Below are 27801 nucleotides of genomic sequence, written 5' to 3'. Positions count from 1 at the left end.
ATTGAATTGAATTGAATTGAATTGAATTGAATTGAATTGAATTGAATTGAATTGAATTGAATTGATCTGGCTGGCAACTGCCTCTGTGTCCCATTCTATAGGCTGGAAACTGATTTCATGTCTTCAATGTTTGCAATGGATGCAAATTCTTCTCTTCTAGAGCCTCTATCATTTGGAACATGACAGAAAATAATTGCAAAGCAAAAATATGCAAGCAGTTTTGTTTCTGCTTTACTTCGAGTCTTTAGGGAAAATTATTAGCTATTGTTTCAGGCCTATTAAGTTTGAGCGAAAGACTTTATTTGGAGTGTCTGTCACCCTTTTTTACTGCAATTTGCCAGGTCTCTGATGCCATGAGAATGGAAGAAGTGGTGCAAAGACCCACACCCAGCTCTGAACAGCAGTGGAGGCTAAAATCAATTTTGCTGTTTCACACAATACCAGACTACTTTTGCCATGGGAAAGAAATTCAGAAAAAGGCAGAGGGTTGAACTGAGCTCTGAGAAAAAGGTCTTTGAAAGTATACAGTGGGATGGGAAGTTGCAACTGCTAAGACACATCTATCTGCACATCTAACCACAGCAATATCTGTGTCAGCTGCAACCAGTCTGGCTTTAAAGAAGTCTGGCACAAGCAAAAACAACAGCATGCTATCCCAGGACTGTATCTGCAGTTGGCCTTGGGAGAATTCTTAGGTGCAAGCAGAAGAGCATAACTTTCTTAGCAGTCTAAATGGCATCAAGATGGGACCCCAAGCAAGGAGAATGTTTTGTGCTTCCACCTATCAAGGGATGCTTGCATCATCTAGTCGCTGTATGAACTGACTGATAAGGGTCACATCTCAGAGCACTGTAGCCTGACAAAATATTGAATTGCTCAGTCTTCAATTGTTTTGTCTCTTGAATTTAATGTCATGCATTTGATTTTGCTGTGTTTATTCCCCCCTCCCAAGAATATGAGTTTAATTCTGTGTACACCCACCAGTATATACAAACTGAAGAATTATAGTTCTAAGGATGATGTAAAGTAGATTGTTGTCTAGGACTCACACAAATTTACCAATAAACACCAAAACACAAGCATAATTCATCTACAGCACTTCTCTTACTTTAAAGATTACATGCTGAAGGTCGAAGCCATAATTCTTGCAGCCAGAAGAGTAATGACACTTGCAGCTGTTTACATCACATTTTGCTGGCCTGCTTGGTAAGTCTCCTGAAAAGGCTGTCAAAAAGCTTTTTCTGTGTTTTCTGCTAACTAATGTCTTGGAGAAGGATGCATCAGGTGGGTTGGTAATTTGTACAGTTGGTTTCAGAAATGTAGTCAAAAATATATCCACATTTATTCCCCTGTAACTCCACTGTAATAACATCTGTATTACTTCTGTTTGCTTTTCAGAGTCAGAAATGTTATCCCACCTTGGCTTTAAGAGTAATAAAAAAAGGCTGTTCGGGGTCTGCCAGAATCTGCATGGCAATGTACATCTATGTCGCTTCAACCAACACAATATTCTCACTCTTCAGTGCCCAAGTTCGCACCAACTTCCACATCATGTCAGTGAAAGAACACTTCAGCATTAAAGAAAAGCTGCAGCTCTTGGCCAATGCTTTGAAAGAGATGCAAGTCACCATGGAAACAGATCACAAAGATGTACAGGAAAGCATCAGCCACACTTTGTGGCTAAGATTCCTGGTCCCATCACCTCCCTGCAGGACAAGACTGCTGCAGTAAAGAAACTTTCTGAGATTTACAAGAGGGCACTAGAAAACATCACCAGTGCACCTATTGCAGTGATGTTGAAATATGACAATTTCCCTGAAGCAGTAGAGTCTGCTATTCAAGAGTTACTGAGTTCACCTGTCTTATCCCTTCAAGTATCAGAACTTCTCATAGACTATGCCAATATTGTGAAAATGCTGCAACAAAATGAGAACACCAAATACCATAGAAGGCAGCTCCTCCTTGAGCTGAACATCGCAACTGCTCGGACTTGGCTCTCTACCCTCCTCTTCACTTTGTGTTTTCCTTCAACCTATCCCTCAAGAGCACAGATCCATTTAAAAAAAGCCTGAAAACAGCAGCTGACTACTCAGAGGAAGCTTTCAGGGTGCTGAAGCCACCTTGTGAAGGATTCCAAGCCTTTGTTAAAATGGTTGAGACCTGCATCCCGGTGATCTGCCCTTTAATCTGGTAAAACCTAATGACATCCAAATTCCTTGTGTCTACATTTCTAATCCTAATATTTCTCTTGTACCTAAGCTCTGTATTCCTTGCTGCAAGATTTCCAAGGAAATGGGAGCACCAAGCTTATATGGAGCTACTTCAAGAGTCAAGCAGTTCATATAGGTGTTTTCAGCAGTCCTTACTTTTGACTAACCAGCTGACCAGTAGCTTGTGCAGTCCTGTTCTGTTCAGATCTCTTTTGGATAACAGCAATAAGTTGTTGCTTACTGTTTCAGACAGGGAAGTGAATACTGAACTCCAGCTTCCTGCCAAGACCATCAGTGCCTAAAAACTCGGGTTATTTGTGAAATGTGTCAGTGAGTTTCAGCTCAATTGATGACTCCACTGCAAAGTTAAATGACCATGACTGGTCTTCTTAGATCAGTAAGATAACCCCACTGACCATAGCCTCAGCCCAGGGCTAGCATTAGTAGGGTTGAAGGACCAGGGGTGAAGAAGCAAGGCATGCTGGAAAGGGGAATTGCAGGCAAAAAATGTTCCTTATCATTTCCACACTGTTATTTTTTGAAGATAGGAGAACTCCATAGCTCTAAGCCTTGAGTGTTTCAGGCTCCAGAAGTGCCAAATGAATGCATAAACTGAGAGGAGTCTATAGCTAAACCAGAAGTTCCATTTTCAATTTATGGTGTTGATTCAACTTCCAGCATTAGACATTACTTAGAACAGCAAAGTAGGAAAGCAGGTAAACAAATCTCAGTCATATTCAACACCCATGAAGACAGCACTAAGGCTCCACAGACTCTCCTGGTCATGAAATGACCAACATGCATTTATTGGCCACTAGAGAACACAGGACCTGTCTGATTTTTTCAAAAGGAATTTTAAAGTCGAACAAGATGAAGACAAGTCTTGTGATTCTCTGCTAGTAAGTTCATGTCTCAGCACAGCTTCATGCTTCTGTCCCCTGTGCGTGAGATGCAGACAGTCAGCCTGAGATGAGAGCTGTGGTATTGGTGCATGGCATCACGCAGCTGGGAAAAACTGCTGTGCCACAGATTTTACTGTCTCCTGGGACCCTGCACTCAAAGGAGATATGCAAGGCTGCAGAGTTACCCACTTGACTTTACCACTGTGGTGCCTTTCACATCCCGCAGACAGACTCTTTCTCACTAAAAATAAAGGTACTAAATAAAGGGTCCAAAGTCCCTGTGTGTCTTTCCAGAATGCTTAAGGGAAAAGCTACCTACAGTGAAGGGTATCCCAGACTTGGTCTTCAGAAAGGCCATAGATAACTTTCCTCCTACCTGAATGGGTCCAGCGAATGTCTGTTTTGATGAACCAGACTCTCCAGTCTTAGCTGGAGAGTTGCAGCTGAAAGCAAAGGGAAGTTTGAACCTTCTGTAGCAACAGGAACTCCAGAGACTGAATGCCTGTGAACTCTTCTTGACTGCTATTCATGGGTATATAGCTGGATGCAGCCAGAGAATCAAAGACTGTGGGCCAAGCACATAGAAACTGCAACCATACTAGGAAGAATGGCAGAGGCAAGGGCAGTGGAACCACTGTTCTTACATCTTGAAGCTGAAAAAAAATCAAGACAGAAGTATTTAGGACTCTTTTCACTTCCTAAAGCTTTCTGCATTTGCTAACACAACCTTTGCCCAGAAAAGCCATTTTCTCAACTATATCTACTACTTTGGCTTGATTCCAGGAACAAACTCTCATTCCTGAATGATTGTTTCAAGTTCAAAGCTTGCATTGACACATTACCCTCCAAAGAGACAAAAGCAAGAGTCCAGTATTGGTGGTGGACTTACAGAAAGATGGAGGTGTGGAACAGGCCCAATGAGGTCTTCCAACACAGAGTTATTCCTATAGCCAGGAAACTCAGTGTGTTCCTTGCCAAAGAATACCTTTTCTCCCTTCTGTCTCAGGAGAGAGATCACAGCTGAAGCAGCAATAGTTTGTTTACACTAATCTCAGCTTGACAGAGATAAGTAGTAGCTTGACAAAGTGGTAGTTGACTAGAGTAGTCCTGATACTGGAAGTGTAGCAGCCCTGCAAACCACCAGCATAAATATCTGGGTTCAAACTGCCAGCAAATCCCACCTGCCTTTGCAATAAGAACACTGGGGACCCAAATGTGTGAGTCCTACAACATCCTTGTAAAGGCACCTGGGACAAATGGAGGCTGCAAAGAACCCTGAGACCTGATGTGTATCACGTGGCTTCATCTTTAGTGACCCGTGGGGTTCTCCCAAGTTTCACAGCAAATGGGTAAAATCTGGGTCATGTGACTCTCGTGGGTGAACATAGCGGGCAAGCTACAGATTTGCCCTTGAGTGTGACCCTGTGTAGGTGCAGCCGGTGAGGGCTGCTTGGGGTAATGGAGACCAGACTGTCCTGTGCCCCCACCGCGTATGAGAGGCTGTATACAATACCTTCCACCAGCTGGCAGTGGTACTTGCTGTAGTTCCCCACAGAATGCAGATGCAGCCGGTTACCATCCTGTGTCTGAACGAAGCTTTTGACAAGAAATATCTCATAAGGGGGAATGAGGACTTCCTTCTCAGATGTGTAGTAAGAAAAGCCTTGCATAGCTGCTCCCAGGCAAGTAGTCACTGTGAACAAAGTTTCATTCCCAAACTTCTGGGCTTCACTCCTGAGGCGGGAGGTGGAAGTGAAACGGCCGAATCGCACTCTGCTGCCTACCGTGGCCTCGATATGTAAGTCTTTTACACCCCTGTGCACCTGGTAGCACTTACGTTTCCCCATGCTTTCCTTGCTGCTCTGCCATTCCTTCATTATCTGGATAGCAGTTGTTAGGTAAAAGTGAAAATATTTGAAACTGAAGTTGTGTCTGTAGTGCTCTGGAGAGATTCCTGCTGTAGATGTAGCCCAGTTCAGCTGAGAGTGCAGGGAAGAGTTCATGGTGTAAGCCATGAGGACTATGGCATGGCTGTCATGCATCTCCCTCAGGAGACCTACAGGGCTCTTTAACAAAGCCTCCTGAGCCTTCTTCCACAGGCTCAAATAGTCCTTGTTAGCAGCTATTTCCTTTTGAAAATAGTCTCCTTGCTCCAGTTCTTCCATCATCTCCTCTCTGCACCCCAGATACTGGTCATCAAAAGAATTCAGAGCCATATCCATCAGGATGTGGGACATAGCCTGCAACATAAAACCAGATTAAGATTAGCATCAGAAGAATGAACTTCTTGTGTTTCTCTATAAATGCAAGCCAAGTTTTTCTCTACCCTTTTCTCGCTTCTTTGTCATTATTGGCAGAGCAAGCAAGGCAAGTAGGCAACATAGGCAAAGACCTTCCTGAGCAACCTCAGGCCTGTACATCACCTCAGTCAAATGCCAGTCAGGATGCCAGAGTTCTTATTTGATGTGGATCAGTCACATTAAAAACTTCAGAAGAGCTGGCCCTTCAGAGGGTAATGGTATAAAGCCTGTAGGACAGACCATGGTCCACTTATATCAATATTCTGCCCAGGATTATTAAGTGGTTTTGAAGAGGGAAAGAATAAGCAAATCAATGTGCTAGGGCAGTGTAACCTGAACACTCAGAGGTGAATTTCTTCTTCCTGTCCTTCCAAATCTCTTGGACATGTTTTGGCTCCAGGGAATAATGTAAAGGACAATATAGTAGCAGGGTGACAAAACTTTTGTCCATCCAGTTTGTCTCACTGAGACCAGCTGGACTTGTCATGTAAATAAACATTAAACATGAATAAGGATTCACATAACTGAGTGCTATAACAGGAAAATAATCTCTAGTATATTCTGCCTATGAAACAACCTGCTAATTATGTGTATCTAGCATTTCTAATTAATAAAAACCTTGTGTAATAAGATCTAAGAAATTGTGTGAGTTGAATTCTACAAGTAGCTAGATATTCACTTTAATCTCAAATATTCATCCTAGACATGTAACCAAACTGACACCTTTCTTAGCCTCTGAAGTTATACTGGCCCATAAACTATGCAGGGATTCAATTTATTTCTCATTGAATATCATAATTGTTTTGAGGGAAAGCTAAGAGGCCATCAAAATACGCAGAACAATATTTTCACTGTCCTATCCAACAACACATTGTTTTTGTCAGAGCCTCAGCTGAGACAGGTGGGAAAAGGAGAGGAGACCATGAAGTCTACTCATAAACATACTGTAGGAAACCATCTGGCTCTAAACAAGAGGAAATTTCCAACCAAGTGGTTAAAAGGAATCATGACAGGTAAGAAATGGAACAGAAGAACTGAAAGCAGAAAAGTTAAATATGAACTCAAAGCTCCTTAAAGAAACTGTTTCAAATGGGAAAAAAATTAAAAGCTTATTTCAGTGAGGTAAGCAGTTTCACCATTTCAAATAAAGAACGTTTACCCTTTTTACCCATATTTGTGAGGAGATCAGCAACAGGAGGCTGCCCAGCAGCACTGGCTTCCTAGAGTCCACCCAAGGCACTGGAAAGAACATTTTGCTCAAGAAGAGGTAATTTGCATCTGTTTCTTTCTCTTTTTTCTTGAACTGGAAAATTCTGCAGTTTGTAATTTGCACTCAGGTTTTGGTGACAGTTCTTTAGCCAAAGATCATTCACCAGATTCTTACAGCAATTCAGAAGTCATTAATCATCCAAGCAGACAATTTACTGGTAGAAGTGTGCCCACAATCCATAAGGAAAGGTCTGGTTGCACCAACTCCAGCTGCTGTGAGTGTCCGTCACCTTGATAGCTCTTTTAATTCCAAGGTACCCAGTGTTCTTGTTCTTGTTCTTGTTCTTGTAAAAAGGAAGAAAATCATGGCTTGGAGAAGTCTAAGGCAGTTGTCCCCTGAGGAGTGATGCGTCAGGATCAGTACTCCCTGGTCAAGAGCTTAAAAAGCCCTTTTAAAGAACTTGGCTTTCATAAAGCCAACACAGAAATGCAGGGTAGGTTGGGATCCCATCTGGAAGCAGAGATAACCTAACTGTCCTTCTCCTCCTTATCACCCCCTGGTTTCTAATCATGCGTTGCCAATCCTACCCTTACACCACTGCAGAGCGGCACCTTGTTGGACTGTTTACATTGAGTACATGCAAAATGAGTGTGCAAATGCAGATTCTGTACTGAGTTAAACTGCTCTCTAGCAGCTGCTTTCCAGACCCCTTCCAAATAACAGCAGAGAGTTATTCCCTTTCAAAGCCTGATGGCCTCTGATAACTATTCTTTGTGGAAAAATAGGCAAGAGCTGTCAGGGCCTTGGTTCTGATCACTGAGAAGTGAAAATCATTTTCCATGGCCTGCTGGTGATAGGCTGGGTGAGAGGTACACCTCCAGTCATAGCGTGATTTCCTGAGATGAGATGTTTGTGCAGATGCTTAGATTCTGTGGACAGAAAGCATTTGCCAAATATTGCTGAAATAGGGTGAGAGGTGACATAAAGGTCTCACACTGGGCTGCTTCCCAAGGAGCTGATGCTGCTGACAGTATCCGTCGCCACTGGGGACATAAAGTGATGGCATGAAGAATGATACAAAGTGATAGATGAAGACTACCTACTTCTCCTTTTTGGAATTTCTCTGTGTCTTGGGCTGTATTTCAGAAAGTGGTTGTTTGACGGCTAAAAGTGAGTTCACAGGAGGGTTTGTGAATTAACTGAGGCATCTCCTCTTCTGTTTGTGTAGAGATAAAACAGAGATAAACTGAGATGTGTTCCCGCGGGACCTTGGCAATCATGATAAACAGCCCCGCTTAGATGTCAATGCAGCTGCATATAATCCAGTTGCAGATTATGTCCTAGGTTTTCCCTTCTGATCTCTTAGTGTATGTTTAGTGTGAAGGGAATCAGGAAGAAAGGCCACTGGATTTGAATTTTGAAACGCTACAGAAGAAACGGTGTACTATTAAATACAGTAAATACAATGGCCATAAGATGGCAGCAGAAGATTTGTAGCAGAACTTAGACTTGGAGCTGCATTAACCAAGCGAAAATCGAATTCCTCCATTTCAGCAGTAAATTTGTAATGTGATCTGTGCACTCGGATCCCCAAAGGTCATGACTTCAGCCCACGTAGGGATCTGGTGACACAGAGTAGATGACATAATGGAGGCCTCCCAGTACAACTTGCTTGAAAAAAATATTTACTGAAAGGGAGAGAAAAAATATAAAACTAACAAAATGATGTAAACATAGACAGGAAACTTTTTGTGCTAATAAAACCATACAACAACAACAAAATCCTTATTTTATTATTACACCAGACATTAGGATTTCACTAATCTCTCTAGTATTTTTCCAAGCAAAAATTTCACTTCTTCCAATAAGCACTCTGTTCATTTTTACTAGATGGTGTTCAGAGGAGAATTTTGCTGTGAGCAGTGAAGCCCCATCAGTTTATGCCAATAGAGGAACCAGTCACAGGTCACAGATGTTTGACCAAGACATGCAGAGATATTTATTAAGTGTCTTCTCCTTGGCCAAGATCAGCATAACTGGTAGAAGTCGTAGCAGCTTGCCAAACGAGATGCTCACTCCTGCTGGCAGCCATCTCTGTGGACTTATCCTGTGTCCTTACTTCAGGCCTAGGTCTTTCAGGAAAACACTGAACTGGGTAGATGGTGAATCAGGAAAAGCCTGGCCCTCCTTTCCCTCAGCATCACAGAGTGCTGGAACTACAACCTGAATTTCGATGTAGTCACTTCTGATTCACACTGGGGCACGGGAGGGGAGGAGGAAGACCCATGCACCGAGTTCCTGCTTCTCAGGGTTCACAAAAGGAGGCTGTACCTTCCAGGCACCTCTTTAACCACAGGTAAAGGTTATACAGAGGAACAGAGAGAAACAGCACACCGACCTGTTTTACATAAGCAGTGTTTATTGCAATCTGCAGCTGAGGATGGTTTCACCAGCTGACATGTAACCAGAGACTTGATCTCTGTCAGTCTCCTGAGGATCAGCAGTCCTTGTCCTTGGAGGTGTGATCTGCCATCTACCTCTCAGGGAAGGAAAGCTGACAGAGCATATTAAGGAAGCTGTGCAGAAAGTGCTAAGGTATAATATTAATACCAGAGGACAGAATGAAGTAGTGTAGAGGGAAGACAATATGTATATAAATACACACATACATTATATATATATTTAGATACAAGTTGTCTTGAATAAATGAAATGCTGACCCAACTTCAATCCATTCTTGAATCAATTTCTTTTTGTTTATTTCATAACCTTTTTTTTTTTTAGCTGCTTAGACACTTCTAGTTTCAAGCATAAATGCTATAGCACTAGAGACAAACAGGTTGGTTTTTTGTTCTGCTTGGGTATGTTCAGTTTCATCAGAAACTGGTTAAGAAAACCCACAAACAACAAGAGATTTTCAAGTTGCTTTTTACAGACAGTCATTGAATTCCGTGTACAAATGGAAGAGCTCATCTAAAAGGAGGAAACACTCCTTAAACACTCCTGTTGGGATTTCTTTGTTGTTGCCATATGGGCAAATTTTGTGACAGAATAACCAGAAGAATGTACCAGAACCTGATTTCTGTCTATGCATTAGTATTTGCACACTTCTATCTCTACAAAGTGATCCTACTGTGATGCATACTTAGTGTGATTATACTATGCGAAAATACTGAACTTTCCAGTAATTCTAACAGGAGGCAGCTGTTCTTCCTTCCTCCCAGTGAGCATCCCAGGATCAGATCCATCACATTTACACACCTTGTGTAACAACATCATAATTGTGACATTCTTCTATAATCCCCCTGCATTTTTCAGAAAAGTATAAGAGGTCTAGTTTTGTTTCTAAGGCATGCAATAATTTTCTTGAGACCAATCATCATTTTTTTCACCTATTGTGTCCTGGGGATTCAGATGGAAGAAGGTAAGACAGAGTCTTCCGGTGAAGCTCAAAACATCACAGGAGATGTCTAAAGAGATACTTTTTTTGATGAAAGGAAGAAAGCTAATGTAAGCTCAACAAGTAGGATAATTACTGCCTTGCATTCCAGCTGGTTAAGGAGAGACAATGGAAGTAGATGCCAGTTTAGATACTTCCCTTCCCTCCTTCCACCCACAACCTTCTTTCTCCTGTGGGGCTCAGGGTGTTCCAAGCCAAACAAATGAAAAGACCTTCCAATCCTTAGTATCTCCCAAAGAAACGGTTGTAGGCCAAGGAAAATCCTATTTGGTCAGAGAGATAGTCACAGGGGGGATAGTTTTCACACCGCTCATGCATCTGCTCCATTGGATTTTTATAATACTCGAAGTACCTGGAGTAGACAAAGACAGAGATACCATTCTGCAGATTCAGTCAATGCAATTGGAAATGGTTCACACACCTGACACTGACATGAAAGGAGTGATTCTCCAGGGTGCCCCAACAGGGAATTGCTTATGCTGAGTTAAATATCTACTTACATACAAACAGGCTATTTAATCAATGCTGGGGAAAAAAAAGTGATTGAACCCAGCTTAAAACAATTGCTCTGCAAGTTTTATCAGCAAAGGAGACCACAGAAGCAGTTAGGGTTTGAGGGTTTTTTTGCCTTCAATCCCATTCCCCAACTACCCAGGAATATTTTTTGTTGTTAGTATTATTTATTTTTATTACATATTTATTTTTTATTTCCTGATTGCATTTATTTTTGTTCAGTTTCTACTCACTTTCCCACTAGTTATTATTGTCCTTTAGCTTAATCACTTTTCTCTCATCATCCTCACTTCTGTTGTAGGCAACAACACTAGCCCCATGCAGCTAATTTTTTTTTTTTTTTGCCAGTTAAGCATGCCCAAATCTTTTAGTCTCAGCTCTGGATGCCCTTCTTAGCTCCTCTTCCAGGTTTGATTAATCTTTCCTGAAGACTGTACACAACATCATAGAAGTCCCACCACTATCTCGTGAATTTTTACTTTATTTCTGTATTAGAAATACCCCATTGCATGTTGTCGAATTCATATTTCTGGATCAACCTTATCTCATCATCAAATAATACACCAGGGTGTCTATCTACCTCTGTCCTTCCTGATTAATGCTTAGAGGAGAAGCTACTTTTACAATGCCGCACCTGTAAGGGGGTTGTCAGTACAGACAGAACAGTTGCTGCTACTGAATTTCATCTTGATTTTAATCACTGCAGGTTTCACCATCAACCTGTTCCTCTGCTACAATACTGTGATCCTTCCCTCTACAGATGGAGCCTCCCAATCTTCTATTATCTAAAAATGGCATTACCCTTCCAGTCCAAAGATGGATTGAATAAAAAATTCTTTTTCCAAAGGCCTACACGGGAGAGTAGCTTAACAAACCCTTCTAGGAAATATATGAAGAACACCCTTGCATTACCTCAAATTTTTCAAATAGCTAGTATTTCTCCAAATCTTTATGTCTGGGATTTCTGCACAAGTAGATGTATGATCTACAGCTTCAGAAAGAACAGCCACTCTGATCTAGCCTTATTCCTGCAACAGAGCTGTGCTTCCTTTGCAGGAAGCCAGAGGCAATGACCAAGGTTCTGTGATTCTCATTTTCCTGGAAATTGGTTCTGATGACCCTGTAGGTTATAGCAGCTTCTAACTTGTATCCTTCTGTCCCCATGGCTAGCCCAGACCGCTAGAACCGTCTTTCTCCCTGGGAGGAATACTGGAGTCCAGCTATGAGCTCTCCAAAGGATATTAATGAAAAAAGAACCATTTATCCATCACTGAGTGTCTCCTACAGCCTTTTTCCTCCAAAGCGTGGAGGTAATAACATAGATGTACTATGAAATAATGCTTTGTCACGTCCTATTGCCTTCCTGCCCCCTCTTCAGAACAGGGACAGAGTCCAGCACTCAGCCTGACTCCTGAGTCATTACCGTTCATAGAGGCTGGATCTCTTCTGCCTCTTCACAAAGGCATTAGCAACTTCTTTTTTAATCTTGACGCCTACCAAGAGAGAACACTGCAGGTTAGAGATGCAGGGCCATGGTCTATGAAACACAGAGACCAGTCTAACCTCTGAAAATGGAAAGTCTACTCTCTTCACAAGCAGATGACTGCTACAAACCATTCTAATGGCCTGTCCATCTCTCCCCCCCCCACTATCCACGCAAAGCCCAACAGCTGGGCTCTCTCCTCACTGCAGCCTTCACATCTCCATGGGGCAAGGGCTTTTTCTGTCATAAACTCCATTCCCTTATCATACAGCATGATCTGAATCCACAGCAAATGTGCAGAAGGCATAAAATATGAATAATGAGAAAAGAGAATGGCACCCTCTCTCCCTGGCCTGCTTAACTTCAGAGTTTTGGCTTTCTTTCTATATTGTGATTCAACTGAGAGTGATATGGGATACCAACAACCAGACCTCAAAATGCTTCCAATAAGTCATGAGCAACAGACAGAAACACCAATGCTCACATGTACAGGGTTCCACAAAAGGTAAAGAGTACAAAATAGCGACAGTAAACATCACCCAGGGAGAAATACACAAGATCCCAGTGTTCAGGACCTGGAGAACACGAGAGGTCTTTCAGCCATGACAGCATTTGCCTCTGCTCTCCACTAACACGCTGTAACTTGTTGCTTGTTGGCTCCCTTGATTCATGGTTGTGCAAACACTATGGTGCTGTGAAGAACCCCGCAAACACTAGGTTGAGACACTTCATTCCCCATCCCCATCCAGGACTCATCACAGCACAGCCTCGCTCCATGGGATCATCCCACACCAGCAGAGGTGTGCACAAATGCTGGCACAGCAGCAACACAGGCAGCTGCACACCAATACCCATTTCAGCATGGAAACTGGAATGTCAGTCATTGCTGTCACTGGAGGGAAGAAGAATCTAAGACCTCTGCCCGTGGGGAGATGGGGAAGTTTGTTCCTTCCCTCGTCCCCATTAAGTGTTTGACTGTGTTTCTCTTTGGAGGTGAGAGGTATGCCCTCTCTAGTGAGCTGAAGTTTAGTCTGGATCAAAATACTGACTACACAGAAACTGCCAGTTAATGAGCTGTCAGAAACCACCACCTTTCCCTGAACACTCTCTACACTTCTTTTTTTCTCTTTCCCAATCTGTGTTTGTATTGGCTCACTGGAAAAATACCAGCATTCATGCTCCTCAGCAGCAATGTTATCCTTTAAAATGTGAGAAAGGAGAGTCAGGGGATAATGAAAGGGATTTTCCATACAGATTTCTGCCAGGATCAGCTTGCTGCAAAAACTGTGAACATCCCAAGGTGTGCAAATCCCCATGTCCCAGGTGACGGACGAGAGGAACTGCAAATCCCTCATGTTGTGGGATTTGGCAGGGATGTCACAGCCCATTGCCATGGGCAGGTTCCGCTATCTCAACAATCTGGGGACACAGCAATCACTCTGGATAGAGGTCTATAAAGCCAGCTCAGAGCAGGGTAACAGGCCATGCTGCTCCACCAACACAACCCAGTTTCACAGAGGGCAGATGCATCCAGCTGCTAACAAGCTGCAGAACTCATGTGCTGCCAGGGGATTGCTCAGGGGTTGTGGAGATGCAGGCTATGGCACTAGCACACCCGGAGCAATGCTAGCCTGCAGGGACACTGACCTCCCTTGTGTCACCTGCTCATATGTGAAAGGCAGCCCCCCTGTTTGCTGCACCTCGGGGACTGCAGCACTCAGGGAGCAAAAAGAGAACAGCTGGAGGGACTCAGCATGGTTCTTGTTCAGCCTTTGAACCTGTCAAAGGAAGAAAAGGAGGCAGATGCAGTAGAATAGGGCTGAGCACCAGTCACAATGATATACTCACTGTCAGCGCTGAGAGATCCTGAAGGCTCTTTGGGATCTGGAAGACAGACAGACAGAGAGAAAAGAGTCTGCTTGGGCTGATTTAGACTATCCTCCTCTGCTGTACTCTGTAACTGAATCCTACCACCGACTAGCTGGGTCCAGCTCCCCCCACTTACCTAGAAGGTCTGTTTCTCCCAAAAGGGTTTTATTAACACCCACCATTTATTAACACCCACCATAATGGCAAAATTAATCCATTATGTCTGGATTTGTTTAATTTCAACTTCCTCTGAGACAGGTTAAATGACACAACAGACGTCACTGTGGAAGGAGGAGGAAGACCTTCCTCCTTCACCCTTCCCACCCTTGCTAAGAGTAGGGACAACTAGAACTAAGGGACCATTTGAACAAACCCCAAATTTGGACAGAACATGAATATAGCTTAGTGTCTCCTCTATCTTTGGAAAGATACATTTCCTCTGGGGGGAAATCACAAGCCATTGATAGAGAAGAGAAATAGATCCAAAAATTAGCAACAACTCTGTCCTCACAGCTTTCTGGCACAAGGTTGAGGTACCTGGCTCACCAGCCCTCTCAAGAGCAATTTACACACAATATTTCTGTGTTCAGTCCTGATCTTAATCCTTGATGCCCCCTGCAAACATCCAAGAAAAGCATCCTCTAAGAGCTCCTAACCTGGGGTCTCACATACTGCCCTATTTCGCAATTTTTTTTCTTTCACTATTTCACCATATCTTTTTTTGACAGCGTCAGTTCCACCCAAGTTACCAGGTATTTGGCACAAGTGTATTTATGGGCAGAAAGAGGACTCTAGAGACTAAAAAAAACAAACAAAAAAACCCACAAAAAAACCAACAAAAAAAACCCCACACTAAAAAAAAGCCAAAAACAAAACAAAAAATTTGTGTGAAAAGTGTTATGTGTAGTTCTATTTTTAAGCAATGTATGCACTCCTTTGATTTAAAATAAAATAAAATTAGGAGTTACTCCTAGGCCATTAAGCATTCTGGAATATAATAATGACTAAAAAAAGGCAGATATATACTCGAGTGAAAAAGTAGGAAAGACACTGACAGAAGAAAAACTCTGATTAAAAAAATATATTTGCCAGAATTGAATCATGACATATCAATGCCAAGGAGTGAACAGAATTTAAATCTGAGGTAATATGGGAAAACACAGACCTCTCTCCTGATCAGCTTCATTTCTTGATGTAAAGGAAAGCACTCATTTTTCAGATCTTTCCCCTCTTCCCTCTCTCTTCATCAATTATAGAGCTGCCACTACATTACTATCTTTTCATCATCCAGTCACCATCACTAAATCCCCTTCAAATGAGATGTGCTCATTTCAGTGGGACAACTCCCTGTGTTTTAAACAGGAATAGGAAGGTGTATTTCCCTCCAATTCTCCGCATCCACATTTACCTGCAGGGGGAAGCTTGACTTGGTGCCTATCTCTGTGATCCTACAGCACTCCAGGACTGGCAAGGCACAAAATCCCTCTCCCTATGGCTGACACAAATCTGCCTACAGTTCAACCGCCTTACTCAAAAGTGAGCATCCAGCATACCTTTGCCACTTCACCCAAATGATAAACCTGTTTAATTCTTAAACATATTAAAATGTTCAAGTTCTCTGCTGCAATTCACTAAGCAACTGAGGTGGGGGGTGAGTGACTGTTGACCAGTGGAAGAAAGTGTCTGGCAAAGGATGGGTCTCTCTGTTCCCAAGCCCTCTCTCATCCCTGACTCTGTCCCTCTAGCAGAGATCTGAAGTTGTGCAATGACTGGTGGTACATCTCCTCCCCCCGCCAAAGCTGTCTGTCTCTCCCAGACTAAAGGGAGGCTGGTGGCAAGTTGCAGGGTTGAGCAGTGATCTAAAGAGCCTTCCTGGGAAGACGTCCCCTTACCTTTCTCGCAACAACAGAGTGCTGCCAGGGCCAGAGTCACAATCAGCAGTGCCAGCAGAGTCCTCATGTCTTCTTTGGCTGTGCTAGTCTCCCAAACCTCAGAGTTTTCCTGGAGGTTACTGAAGTTCTCCGTGGCTTGCTTTTGGGCAGCAGTTTATATCCTGTGATTGCTTGGAAAGATCAAGGATCTGGCTTGTGTTCCTGTGTCTGCACTCCAAAACAAAGCCCGTCCTTTGGGCCAGGGGATACTGGATCCTGGCAGTCATTTTGACATCCATCTCACGACTTGGGGCATTTCCAGAAGATTTTATCAGAGGTTTTGAATGGGACCGTTGAAGAAAAACAACTGGATTTAAGAAAGTCATCTTTCTTATAAACTTCAAAGTCATTCAGTTGTGTTGGAAAGGCAGGAGAGGTACCAGGCACACCCGGTGGTGATCCTTTTCCCCACCCCACCTTGACTCATTCCCCTGAAGGTAAAGAAACTTGTAAAACAGTTTGCATAGGGCAAACACATTAGTTTCTCAGAGAGTTTCACAATTTCACCAAATCACTTTGGAGAGATGATTGTTGGGAACTTTGGAAGCTAGTTTGAGGGAGGGCCTTTTTTTTCTTCCTGGAAATCTTCCTAGTTTCAAAGCTTTATTTTGGCTTTTCTTGTCTAAAAATCAAATAAACATTTAGACTCTAAAAGTGTTTTATTCTTCAGGATTTGAGTGGTTAAAGTTGCTTGGTACATCAAGAGCCTTGCATGGGCTCTTCTACAGCCTATCTATCAATGACCGCACACTCCCAAACCCACTATCCAAGTTCCCAAAGCCATGTCCCACAAACAGCACAGGAATCATAATCTTCCTCCACTTTCTATCCAGTCCTCCTCAGACCCATGTGCAGGGGATGTTTCCAAGGGTTATAGAAGTACAGTTTAAAAGGCTGCCAAGGGCAGTCAGAGCCATTAGGGATTTTGCCAATTATTAGAAACACTGTCTTTTATCTTACAGAATTTTCAGGATTAAAAAAAACAAAGTTAACTTCTCTACAGCCCAGGAAAGATGAATATATATACTAACAACTTCCAGCAAAAGTTGTTGTACATATATTATTCCAGCAAAAGAGCAACCGTTTAAAAATAAATAAATATCTAAAAATAATAGGTATTCTAGGAAAATTATGCTTCCAGATGAATACTTGAAATAATATAAATAAATATACAATTCTAGTAATCCAAACAGCTTTATTTGTCCTCCCAGCTTTTCCCAAGCTTTCTAACCGGCATGTAGTCTCTTAAAACTGTTAGGTTGTTGCTCACACTAATGAAATCCCACAGAAATCTCTGGTATTATTCAATATTTATACTGCTTAACTGGAGGTTGGAATCACAAGATATTTCTGGACACAGACTCAGACAGCACTAGCCCTGTGTCTTCTGTTTTGGTAGTGTCACAGTGTCAAGTCAAACCCAGACACTGCAGACTTGTTGATTTTAGGGTATGCAAGTTTGCTCCAGTTGGTGATCATAAGATTTACTTCCTTGGGAACATGCAGAGCAAGCGTGGGTGTGAATATACCTAATCCAAATAGTTTTTTTTCCTTAAACGCATTTATCTCTCACTTTTTCCCCTGGACAAAACTTTAGCAACTGGCAGGATGGAGTTTCCTATCAGAAGGGTTTTCAATAAATAAATCAATCACATTTCTTTCCAAAGGTTCAATTTCAAAGCTGGCAAAGCTCTGAGGTATATTTTGGAAGAAGATTTCTAATGTGCCAGGTAGATTTGGCTCTAGACTTTATTTCACAGATTAGTCAACAACTTGATACTTTATACCTCATAGCCTTTGATAGCATGCCGTGAACCTTTCCCACTTCTATAATTTGCAGGTGCCTGTGAGCCTGGAGTTGTAAATGTTCAAACCATCTGTGCTGAGCTAAGATAGATGTTATGTCCCCTACACATCACACACCAAGGAGTGTCCCAGCTGCTGTGGCTGCTGACCAGCCCAGAACAGTATTGAATTCTTGGGCATGTCAGCACTGGTGCTGTTTAGTCTGGGGACAGGCTCTGCAATGTGCCCTGGTGATGGTGGTGGTGACAACCCAACTGCAGTCATGCTCACTCCTCAGTGGTGCAGGAGGTGCTCAGTAACAAGTGCACAGGGTTAACACATCTTGCTTTCAAATGATTTGTGAACGGTAAAATTAAATTGTTCTTTACAAACAAAATTGGGCCTGACCCCAAAACCTGGGTTTCTTTTATTTGTTTGTTTGCCACCAAGACCCCTCTCCACCTTTGGTTTCAGCAGCTTTCTAGTGCTACCAGAATCATTCCAAGTGGAAGTAAGGGTTTTGAAAGGGGATTGCAAAAAGTTAAGTCTGAACCACACACTCCTTTCTACAGGAGTACCCTACATCATGACCTGATGGTAACTGGATAAACAAGAAGAAACTTACAGGCATTTTCTGTCACCAACCCTCACTCTAACTTTGTTTTTAAGATTAAATAGGTACCTTCTAAGTTTTGTTTTCCCAACTGATGAAAGACATTACAGATTTAATTTTCAAAAAGTGCCTTCTGAACACCATAGCATTATAAGATGTCTTAAGATTGGGAGCTGAGATTGGCCAGTGACTTCTGAAAGAAGCAACTTGTAGACCCCGCAACAAAAACACTGTAGATCCTTTCAAACTCTTATGATTGCAAGGTAGTAATTTTTTCCCCAGAATCTATGATAAACAAACTCAGCTTCTTCATGGAAAATTACACACCCCCTTTAAAAATACTGTGACTCATGAGAAGATAGTATCAAACCAGCAATTTATTGTGTAGTAAACACCCACATCCTGAACTCACTCTGATCTCTGCTACATCAGCTCAGCACTAATTAACACAGTGTAGGAATCCATGGCTACATGGGAGAGAAGCAGCAGGCAGGATAACATACAGGGACACAAGCAACTGAATATGTTTCAGAGCCGTTGCATTTTTTGGGAGGATACCCTGGACTCCAGGCCCCAGGATAGGGGCAGGTCATCCTTTACTTAGTCCTCCTCTTCCCAAAATAGTGCTTGTAAGCAGCAGCATAGCCATGGCGATAAGCGTACAGTTCACAAGGGTAGTAGTCCTCACAGATCTCCCTCTGACGTTCATGGGGTGCCTTAGTACGCTCCCTGATCCTGTAAAAGTAGGAGAGATGAAGGTTAAGTGCTGTCATCCCAAATATCTACCTACAGCCCTTTCCTGTACCACAACTCCCAACCAGGATTAAGGGTCTGTCACCAGAGTCCATTATCCAGCTACGAAGATCTTGGCACACCAGCTCCTGTGTTTACTACACCCAGGTAGTGATGTGACTACAGCAGGAATGTTTTGCCTCCCCAGGTAACCTTTTATTTCAGGGCTAAGTGAGGTGGTAGAGAGAGGGGAATGGCTTCTGCCTCAGCCTGAGGAAGGGTCCTCCCTTTGCAGCCTACCTCAGCCTACTCCCTTCAGCTCTTCCCCAAAACCACACAGGGAGCAAAGACCTAAAACACCCTGCAAGGGGCCAACTGGTACTGAGGAGGTTTGCTTTCATGCCTCACTAAGAGATGATTTCTGTGCTTCAGTCTTAATTTTCACAAGCCTTGCATGATGAATGAAATTGCCTATATCCATATTTTATAGAGGAGGCAAGGAGGCCCTCAGATGGCCCTGTGATTTAGAAAAGGTCATGCAAGTTCTGCTTGAGATCTGAGGACTAGAATAAGATCTCAAACTGAGCTTTCTTTCTGATCATCCCACACTCATTTCCTCTCCTTCTGTTGGTTTTTTTCCTTTAGAAGAATTAATCAGAATCCTCCCAGAATATGACATGTCCCCAAATCAAAGGACGTGTTCTCTGTTATCTGAATTCTCACTTCTCCCAGGACTGGGGACTTCAGGGATACCTCACATTGAGAGAGGGACTGAGGCTTCTCAGAAGTCACCATGGCTGCCACTTCTGGTACCAGCCTGTGCTTGGCAAGGAGGAACCTCTCCCCACTCCCATCTTCAGTGTCCTTAGTCCATAACATACCTTTCCTGAGTCATGGCTCCTAGTCTCGTGTCAGCTTGTATGAAGCCATTGGCCCTTCGCCTATTGATGAAGGGATCTGAGAAGGCAAGGAGTTATTCAGGATAGAGAGATACTTTTTCAACAACAGATTGCAACAAAAGCTAGCTTTCACCTTTATAACAGCCTCCTTGTCTACCCTCCCATGCACAATGAAACCCAAGACCTTTTAAATTCCCTCCTGTCGCCCCCACTGGTTCGTTCACAGGCTCTCCCTGTGGTTGGTGCAGCCTGTATGGAAGTGCACATGCTGCTCTTGCTCTGCTGTTACTCAAGTCACCTAGGGGAATGCTACTGTGATTTTGCTGCCACAGCTCCTCAAAGTAAGTGGAGCTTGGCGACGAAGAGGTAGGCACCAAGCTGCACAGACCATGGGAAGTCTGAGCACACTCAGAATTACAAGAATAGTGAAATTACAGGTAAAAACAGGAAGGGCCTGAGTAAGTCTCTCTGTCTCCAAGGTTAGGCAGTTACTGAAAGTTTCACTTTCGAGAAACATCACAGTCCTGTTGCAGAGTTCAGGAGTCTGTGGATGTCTTTGATATTGGCTCGCACATGTGCTTTTGTGCTTCTAAATATCTGCTTTGTGAGGCCCTTCTTCTAGATGTCCAAATTCCTTTTTAGTTTCAGTCCATCTGTTCTCTAACCTCTCCAGGATATTGCTTGTTCCAGAGTGAGACTCTCCACCCTTTCATGCTTTTCCTGTGACACTCTCTTCCAGCAGAAGGATCCCCCTACCCATACATCCCATCTGCTTCCAAGGTGCTTAGGCAAGGCTCTCCTTGTCCTTTGGAGAGAATAAATTTTGTAACTGGCTTCTGCAGTATCTCTTTCCATGCTCATCCCAGAGCTTTTTGAGCTGTCCTTTTCTAGTGTCAGTTATAATCTGGTTTTGGTACATGCAACAGACACCTAAGCTCTGTTCGCCAATTTTCTTTTCCAATTTGCACTATATTCAATGCAAAATGGTGGTATTAACATGTGCTGATATATGTGAAGTCTTTTTTTAACTCTCTCCCTTTTTATTCTGAAACTCCATCTCCCAGTAAATTCAGTTTCCTAGGGCTGAGTGGTTCTACCTGTTTAATCCCTACAGTAAAGTACAAGGAAATGATCTTGGGCACATCTGTAGCACACTTCAAATCCAAGAAAACAGTAAAGCAGTCTTACAATAATGCTCATGGGACTCCATGCTCTCATGGGACTCTGGGGAAAGAAAGAGTAAAACATGGTAAGACACTGTATTGATAGGAATCGGTCTTTCACACTCTGCAGATCAATAGAACACACAAGTCAGAGAAGCCAGGTTTTAAGGTATTGTTTAAAAGGAAGAGGAAGGGATCAGAGGTGTGACCTAGAATTTATTCAAGTTTAGAGTGTTCAGGAATTTAATATGGAGCCATATGGTGTTTTAGTCAGGACTTCCAGACTTGTGCTTGGTCATCCAGTCTGATTCTCAAGAATGGTTCCTCACCTTCTGTTCCTGACACTACAGTGGGTATGATACATGCTTACCTTCAAAGCTTACAAGTGTTCTTAGGGAATGGATTAGCACAGTGAAATGCACTTGACTCTTGGATAAAGCAGCACGTTAATTCCACCAGTACAGAACTGTGTGCCTCACAGGAAAACAGGGCTAACATTACAAAAGAAAAAAGGGAAATCTTCCTATTAACAAGGAATAACTAATAACTTATTGTAGTCCAGACAACAAAAGGACAGAAAGAGGAGCAGTCTGTGAGGTGAGCTGGAACAGAGAGGAAGGGGCTGAAGCATCCTGGACCACAAATCCCAGTGACTGGAGCTGACAGCTCTGGATCAGGAATAGGAGGATCTGACGCAAGGGCAACAAAGCAGGCAAGAGATTGAGAGAAAAGAAGACACAAAGTTACATAACAAAGATCTGAACAGAACGAAAAAATATCTGCAGGTTTGGAGTTATCATTCTACCCAGCAATGAAGGTCACCTACCATAGCAAGTGGCAGTCATCACCAAGACAGCCAGAAACGTAAGGATGATGAGAGTGCGCATTGTGCCAGTGCAGGGAGGAATCTCTCACTGTCTTTCTTGCTGTGTTTTTTCTTTCTTCCCACTGAGGGCAGCTGAAGATCCTGGGCTGACTGCAAAATTAGCAGTGGAATGTTTATTAAGAAAACATAGTTAGGAGGGGGCCTATGAAAGAGCCTGGGCAAGACGATGGCTAGCTGGTACACTCTCTATGGAGCCATATCCTCTATTAGTAGATTGAATCAAGCTTTGGGTATGCATGCCCCCTTCCTCTCCCAGTTCAGGGCTTGGGGCCATAATCCAGAGACAAACATGTCACTAACACTCCATACTCATAAAAGCTGGCCTGCTTTTGGAATTTCAGGAAAGGAATTTCAGAGACTGCCAGGGGTCCAAAGGCAGAGGTGTGTGTTGATCCCAAATGCAAATGTTTGCCTTTCTAATTTTTCCTCTGATCTGCCCTCTTTGTCCCCACCATATTCCATCTGGATAGAGCCAGCCCAAACTGTTTTGTCAGCTTTGCTGATGGAGATGTGGAGACTGAGGCTTCAAACACTCCTGCTTCCCTCAGTCCCCCTCTCTCCAGTGGCCCTTGCTCTGATCCCAGTCCACCAGTCATCAGAGGAGGAACAGAATCCTAGTGCCCCTTCCTGTCTCCTACTTTATTGCTCCAGGAGTAACAAGCAGCAACCTAAACAAATCCCTTCTGCCAAAGGGATCATCATTTTTGCATTAAGTTGACGCCCATAACTCTCTCTCAGAGGGCTCTCATTGTGGTACTGATACTACACTCCATTTCTAGACCAAGGAAGAACATCTTGGTGGAGGCAGAGGTAACCATATCTCTCAGGACTGATGTCTGTCTGGTCTAGCACTAGCAGTCCCTGCCCCACCTGGCACCGACATCAGATGTCAATGCAAGGCTTTTCAGCTGGGACAAATCTCCAAGACCAGCAGTCTCTGGGAGCATTACCTTGCTTTTTAAGCAACTAAAAGAGTTTGTCTGGGACCAATATCAAGGACAGCAGAGACAAAATATTGAGTGTTCAACTCTCCAGCAGCTCTGTGCAAAAATAGAAAGCAGTGAAAGAAGAAAGGAGGAATTACAGAGGTGGCCATCCCTGCTGGGTGAAAAGCAAAGAGGAGTAGTTTGCTAGAGGAAAGGTGGGGAGGGAAAGTGGGTACCCAGTGCCTGCCAGCCCTCGCATAACAGCAGTGGTGGGGCCGGGACCCTGCACACTGCCTGGGGATGGGCCTCGGGCATAGGAACCTTTCTCAAGTGTGATCCAAGCTGTGATGACCACCTGTTTTGTCCATGTATACATGCAGGCATCAGGATCTCTCACTGTCAGGGTACAGAGCGAATGCACTCTGGATGCAGGCCATTCTCCCCAAACCACTCTGCTGTTGTCACTGCTGTTACATTCAGAGGCCAATCCGTGAAACCACACTGCAGGTAACACAGCCAAGAACTACAGGGTCAGCTAGCCAGAGCCTAACCCTTCACCAGCGAGGAGTGAAAATTCAGTGGAAAAAGATTAATCTTTTAATCTTACTAAATTAATATTTACAACTTAGCCTTTCAACGCCAAACTCATGGCCCTTTTCTGAAGCCTCTGGTTTCTGGGAGAGAAATTGAGAAGGGTCATCAACTACAGATGAAAGAGATAGAATTGCTTTTCTTCCCTGTTATCCCATCCCACGTGGAGATCACCTCAGTCCTGTGCCATCAATGTTTAGCCTGAAATGAGGAGGAAAACTAGGGAAAAAAACATGTCTGCTATACACAAAAGGTCAGAAGGGAACCGAGACATTTATGCTGCCCTTCCATGCCCTGCCACTCCAGCCTCTTCAAGGAAAACCTCTGCGCTGTGATTGTTTTCATTCCTTAGAGCTCATAGTTTTGGACTTAGTGTTGAATGTGGATTTTATAGGTTTCCCAAGTGTCTTGTACAGGAGCTACTAAGAAAGGGAGATTTGAGGGAGAAACTGGAGGAGGGTCCCCAGTGGGAAAACAGTGGGGCACAGAGAGGGAGATGCTGGGAGTACTTTGGAATGAAGGTGAGGCTGCACAATGGGAAACTCCAACATGCTTTCCAGCCAAACCCTCTTTATTTATCTTTACTCAAGGCAGAGCTCTCTGCTCCCTGGAAGACTCTGTTCCCATTTCAGAGGATGCTAATCCCAGAATGCCTGGAGCATGCCCTGCATCAACCACAGGAGAAGAGCCACAAACACCACTTTAACCCAAATGTTTCATTTTTCACCACAGAGGCAATACATTTTTCAAGGGTGAACATGCCAGCTACACAGCCCTATACCAACAATTCTCCTTCGGGGAATGCTTTCTCTTGCAAAAGTACATCTCCTTTATACTCTCCCTGCACTCCATACTTCCCCAGTACACATCTCCCCTCCCCAGCAACAGTGGGCTGCCCCAGAGGTAACACACTATGCAAGACAGTGAGCCCAATCCCTCTGCTTTCTAGAAGCAGCCACTGATTAGAAATAGAGAAGGGAGCTAAGACGAATCACCTGCACATGCCAGGGAAATCTCCTCATTCCCATAAATAAAGGGGGGGATCAAAAAAGCAGCCCTGATCTGTCTACTGCTGGATTGGAGACTCACAACGTTATGCACATGCCTTAGCAACCACTCCTAACATTTTGCAGCTGTGAAGCACCAGCAAGGCAATAATAACAAGCAGCTGTCCAGTAAAAGCAAGGCGGTCCCTGCATACTCACTAAGGTGTTGCTTCCCTGCCAGCCTGCAGCTCTTGTCTGACGGTGCAGCTCTTCTGGTGTCCTGAACTCTGGACTGAAGAAAAGGGACCTTTTATTTATTAGCATTAATCAGTGACTCCTCCCCTCTCCCACTCTTGATCCACCCCCAAGGGTACCACCTTCTCCATCAGAAATACCTTCTGCTCACAGCCAGGAAACCAACAACCTCAAGGAACTGAGCCAAGAGGGAGAGAGCCAGAGCAGACACCAGGGACTAGTGGGGGCACAGCCACATCCAGGTTACCTTTCTGTGCCTAGGAACAATGAGTGGACAGAGATCTGAGAACAAGCTCCAGTCTCCCTTTTTGCTGCAAGACCCTCCCTCTTCCACTCCCTCCTCCCCTTCTGTGCTCTAAACTCAAGCCATGCTGCTAGCCAGGGTACCTGTTCTTCCACAGGGAACAGGAAGCCAGAAGCCTTCTCCCCCTCTCTTCATGCTGCTTTTACAACTGTCTGATCCCCTCTCTTAGTGGCAGGCTAATGTCAGTCTGAAAATTCACATAACAAAGGTGTCTGCTTTTGGAGGTAGCTCTGAAAACCCCGAAGTGACAAAACCCTGTGAGTTGGCTTACACAAACTTAACCCTTGAGATGCACCCTCTCAGTTCACACCAGGCCCATAACGGTGCTGGACAACCTAGGACATGTACTTGTTGGACAGGACTACTGGGCTTCTGATCCTGTCTGCACCACCTAGCACATGGTGCGTGTAGAGCACACAGGCACCACACTGGGATGCTGAACCCATGAGAGTAGCAACCAGCAGCAGTGCTCCCTCCCTCAGCAGAAATCCATGCCTGGTGCACGCTCAGCAAAGGTGCTGGCAGGCCCAGTCCCTAAGTAAGGGTAGGCATAGACTGAGGGCCTGAGCTCAGCAGAGGTGCAATCATAGAATCATAGCATGGTTTGGGTTGGAAGGGACCTTACAGATCATCTAGTTCCAACTCCTCTGCCATGGGTAGGGACACCTTACACTAGCTCAGGTTGCTCAAAGCCCCATCCAGACAGCACAAGACCCTGGTCTTTGGGTATTCACAACTTCTCTGGGCAACACCTTTCAGCATCTCTCCACCCTCACAGCAAAGAATTTCATTGTAACATCTAATGGAGGGATGACCGGCTGCAGAATTAGTGGTTTGGGAAGTTAAGAAAGAAAACCCATCACATTATTCATTAATTGAACAGCTGGTGAGTATGGCTTGCCTGGTCCAGAAAAAGATCAAGTGTGGCCTGATGTGCAGTCTCAGTTGCAAAATGAAAATGATGCCATATGCATGGAGTTAAAGAACCTCCAAATGTTTGGACAGAGAACAGTGAGGAACTCCAGTTCAAGGGTCGTCTCTTTAACTCCTACAGTGCTCTGTGAGTCTGGGGAAAGTTCAGACTTCTCTGTGGCAAAAAGGTACCATGTTACTCGTGTCCTTGCACAAGCAGCTATTGGTCCTCAGAGCCTGAGAACATCAACCTTGAACTGTTTCCAAGGTATAGGACACTTAGTCATGAACCACTTCTGCAAAGCAGTGCAAACAGGAGGACATTTCTTGCCCTAATCTACTACCCTTCAGGGTCATCTGAATATTCGGCCCTACGACATGCTGCACCCTGAAAGAGATCAGATCTGGTCACCCTCATCTATATAGGTACTGGTAAACCTTTGGCCCCAGTGCCATCTGACAAACTTTTAGTTAAGTTGGAGAAAATGGGCATTAAAGCCAAAACCGTGAGATGGTAAGGAACCAGACAAATGGGGTGGAAGCTTAAGCAGTGAAAAAGAGAAATGTTGAGAAACTACTAATTTAGTTTCTCTTGGGACTAGTTTTACTGAATACTTCCATTCATGGCTGGCTTTAAAAAGGAATACTTGTTGAGGAGTTTTGTCAATAACACAAAGCAAGAAAGCAACAGCAGTGAAAAGGAGGCATGAGAGCTTATGCAGGATGAAAAGGAGGACCTTGAAAGCTCCAATAACAGAAACAGGATAATATGCAACAGCACAAAGGCAAGGTCTTCTATTGGGATTAGCAGAAAGAATCCTGCTGTAAATTAAAAGCTCAAAAACTGAAAGTAAAGAGTTAATAAAAGGAACAACTATGAACCAACAATCATAAAGTTGACGACAGAATATGATTCTGATATGTCTACTGAGAATGTGCCTGCAGAGATGGGCATCTATTAGTGCCATTGGATAATTTACGCAGGATCCCTCTGTATGGCCCAGGTCACCTTTGTTCACGGAAGAATAATTCCAGTGGGAAGTGCTATAGATGAGGACTAACAAGACAAGGTGGTTTGCGCTCACACCCAAAATGACAGACCGTAGCCTGTGGGAAGCACCAAGCCTCTCCACCCCTGGGCTTTTCCAGCAGGACAATGAACTAGCAATTACATTCTGTTTCCAGTACCCCTCCAGGGGCTGTTTCAGAGTCCACAGCTCTCATGATTAGGATAAATCTCATTTTCAGACTCTGTGTCTTTAGGGCCATGATCCATATCTATGTGTCCCTCACCCAGTGCCCAGCTCGTGATAGGAAGACTTCAGCAGAGTTGCTGAGCACTACAGTAAAGGAATAAACCCTATCAGCTCTGCAACAGAGCAGGGTTTCCAAACCCAGGTTGTCTGGAGTAACAAATAACTGGACTCATCAATCTGGACAGTCCTTTTCAAGCTTGCTCCTGTGTTTCAGGATGGAAGTTAGTCAGCAACCACATGGTCTATGGCTTAGGAAGAGATTTCTCAACATGACAAACAAGTGCTTTTTAGAACAACTAGTTCTACAGCACATGAGAAAACAAGATTTTATTTTTATTTTTTCATTTGGTCCTAAGTAATACCTCGGAACTGATCCAAGAAGAAAGTATAATTGAGCCATTAAGTAAGAGTGTCCAAGTATCCACAATCTAATTAAAGTCAACAACCTCATGGAATAAATCGTGCTGAAAACTAGCATACTGACACTAAGCTTTAGAAAGAGAGATGTCTTTTAAACACAGAAGCTAGTCAAAAGACTATAAAATAAAAATAAACAGAACACATTTCAGACATTTAAAGAACTCGATATACATATCTGAACGTGTGTTAGTTCTGG

At 43.6% G+C, this 27801-nt stretch overlaps 4 protein-coding genes across 7 annotated transcripts in view; all 4 read right to left on the bottom strand.

The window, feature by feature from the left end:
* SMCO3 (single-pass membrane protein with coiled-coil domains 3) overlaps positions 1 to 3588 on the bottom strand; it is an 8760-nt gene extending 5172 nt beyond the window's left edge. For both annotated transcript variants that reach the window (XM_027680031.1, XM_027680032.1), the window contains exon 1: positions 3489 to 3588. The gene's annotated coding sequence lies outside the window, so the exon portion shown is untranslated. The remainder of the gene's footprint in view (positions 1 to 3488) is intronic.
* A 48-nt stretch (positions 3589 to 3636) lies between these two features.
* Positions 3637 to 7129, bottom strand: ART4 (ADP-ribosyltransferase 4 (Dombrock blood group)). Of its 3 annotated transcripts, none has more exons than XM_027680026.1 (3): positions 6572 to 7129; positions 4626 to 5352; positions 3637 to 3765 (listed from the first exon to the last, which is right to left on the bottom strand). In XM_027680026.1, exons 1-3 carry the CDS (start codon positions 6662 to 6664, stop codon positions 3671 to 3673), a joined length of 915 nt encoding a protein of 304 aa, XP_027535827.1. In that variant the 5' UTR covers positions 6665 to 7129; the 3' UTR covers positions 3637 to 3670. The 3 variants fall into 3 exon arrangements, with proteins under 3 accessions (XP_027535827.1, XP_027535828.1, XP_027535829.1); XM_027680027.1 differs by having other exon boundaries at positions 6581 to 7129; XM_027680028.1 differs by having other exon boundaries at positions 6797 to 7129.
* Positions 7130 to 9024: 1895 nt separating this feature from the next.
* Positions 9025 to 15982, bottom strand: LOC113965941 (osteocalcin-like). Its single transcript, XM_027680033.1, has 4 exons — positions 15839 to 15982; positions 13926 to 13961; positions 12018 to 12087; positions 9025 to 10433 (listed from the first exon to the last, which is right to left on the bottom strand). Exons 1-4 carry the CDS (start codon positions 15903 to 15905, stop codon positions 10304 to 10306), a joined length of 303 nt encoding a protein of 100 aa, XP_027535834.1. The 5' UTR covers positions 15906 to 15982; the 3' UTR covers positions 9025 to 10303.
* Positions 15983 to 18632: 2650 nt separating this feature from the next.
* On the bottom strand, positions 18633 to 24762 carry MGP (matrix Gla protein). Its single transcript, XM_027680828.1, has 5 exons — positions 24678 to 24762; positions 21896 to 22045; positions 21095 to 21130; positions 19889 to 19964; positions 18633 to 19010 (listed from the first exon to the last, which is right to left on the bottom strand). The coding sequence occupies exons 2-5, from the start codon at positions 21954 to 21956 to the stop codon at positions 18872 to 18874; spliced, it is 312 nt and encodes a 103-aa protein (XP_027536629.1). The 5' UTR covers positions 21957 to 22045; positions 24678 to 24762; the 3' UTR covers positions 18633 to 18871.
* Positions 24763 to 27801: the final 3039 nt, after the last annotated feature.

This window comes from Neopelma chrysocephalum, unplaced genomic scaffold (assembly GCF_003984885.1).
Source record: "Neopelma chrysocephalum unplaced genomic scaffold, ASM398488v2 Primary Assembly neopelma1_59, whole genome shotgun sequence".
Classification (NCBI taxonomy): domain Eukaryota; kingdom Metazoa; phylum Chordata; class Aves; order Passeriformes; family Pipridae; genus Neopelma; species Neopelma chrysocephalum.
This window is presented reverse-complemented; position numbering and strand designations above follow the sequence as displayed.

What these genes read in the sequence shown, in the direction of transcription:
- ART4 (XM_027680026.1), bottom strand. Translation starts at nt 6,664, where the DNA reads ATGTTCTTTCCAGTGCCTTGGGTGGACTCTAGGAAGCCAGTGCTGCTG. An exon ending in CACAAATATGGGTAAAAAGG is followed by an intron (nt 5,353 to 6,571) that starts GTAAACGTTCTT and finishes TTTATGTTGCAG; the next exon opens with GCTATGTCCCACATCCTGAT. An exon ending in CCACTGCCAGCTGGTGGAAG is followed by an intron (nt 3,766 to 4,625) that starts GTATTGTATACA and finishes ATTTTTTTTCAG; the next exon opens with CTTCAAGATGTAAGAACAGT.
- LOC113965941 (XM_027680033.1), bottom strand. Translation starts at nt 15,905, where the DNA reads ATGAGGACTCTGCTGGCACTGCTGATTGTGACTCTGGCCCTGGCAGCA. An exon ending in ACTCTGTTGTTGCGAGAAAG is followed by an intron (nt 13,962 to 15,838) that starts GTAAGGGGACGT and finishes TCTGTCTTCCAG; the next exon opens with ATCCCAAAGAGCCTTCAGGA. An exon ending in AGATCCAGCCTCTATGAACG is followed by an intron (nt 10,434 to 12,017) that starts GTAATGACTCAG and finishes TGTCTACTCCAG; the next exon opens with GTACTTCGAGTATTATAAAA.
- MGP (XM_027680828.1), bottom strand. Translation starts at nt 21,956, where the DNA reads ATGCGCACTCTCATCATCCTTACGTTTCTGGCTGTCTTGGTGATGACT. An exon ending in GGAGTCCCATGAGCATTATT is followed by an intron (nt 19,965 to 21,094) that starts GTAAGACTGCTT and finishes TTGCCTTCTCAG; the next exon opens with ATCCCTTCATCAATAGGCGA. An exon ending in GGAGCCATGACTCAGGAAAG is followed by an intron (nt 19,011 to 19,888) that starts GTATGTTATGGA and finishes CTACTTTTACAG; the next exon opens with GATCAGGGAGCGTACTAAGG.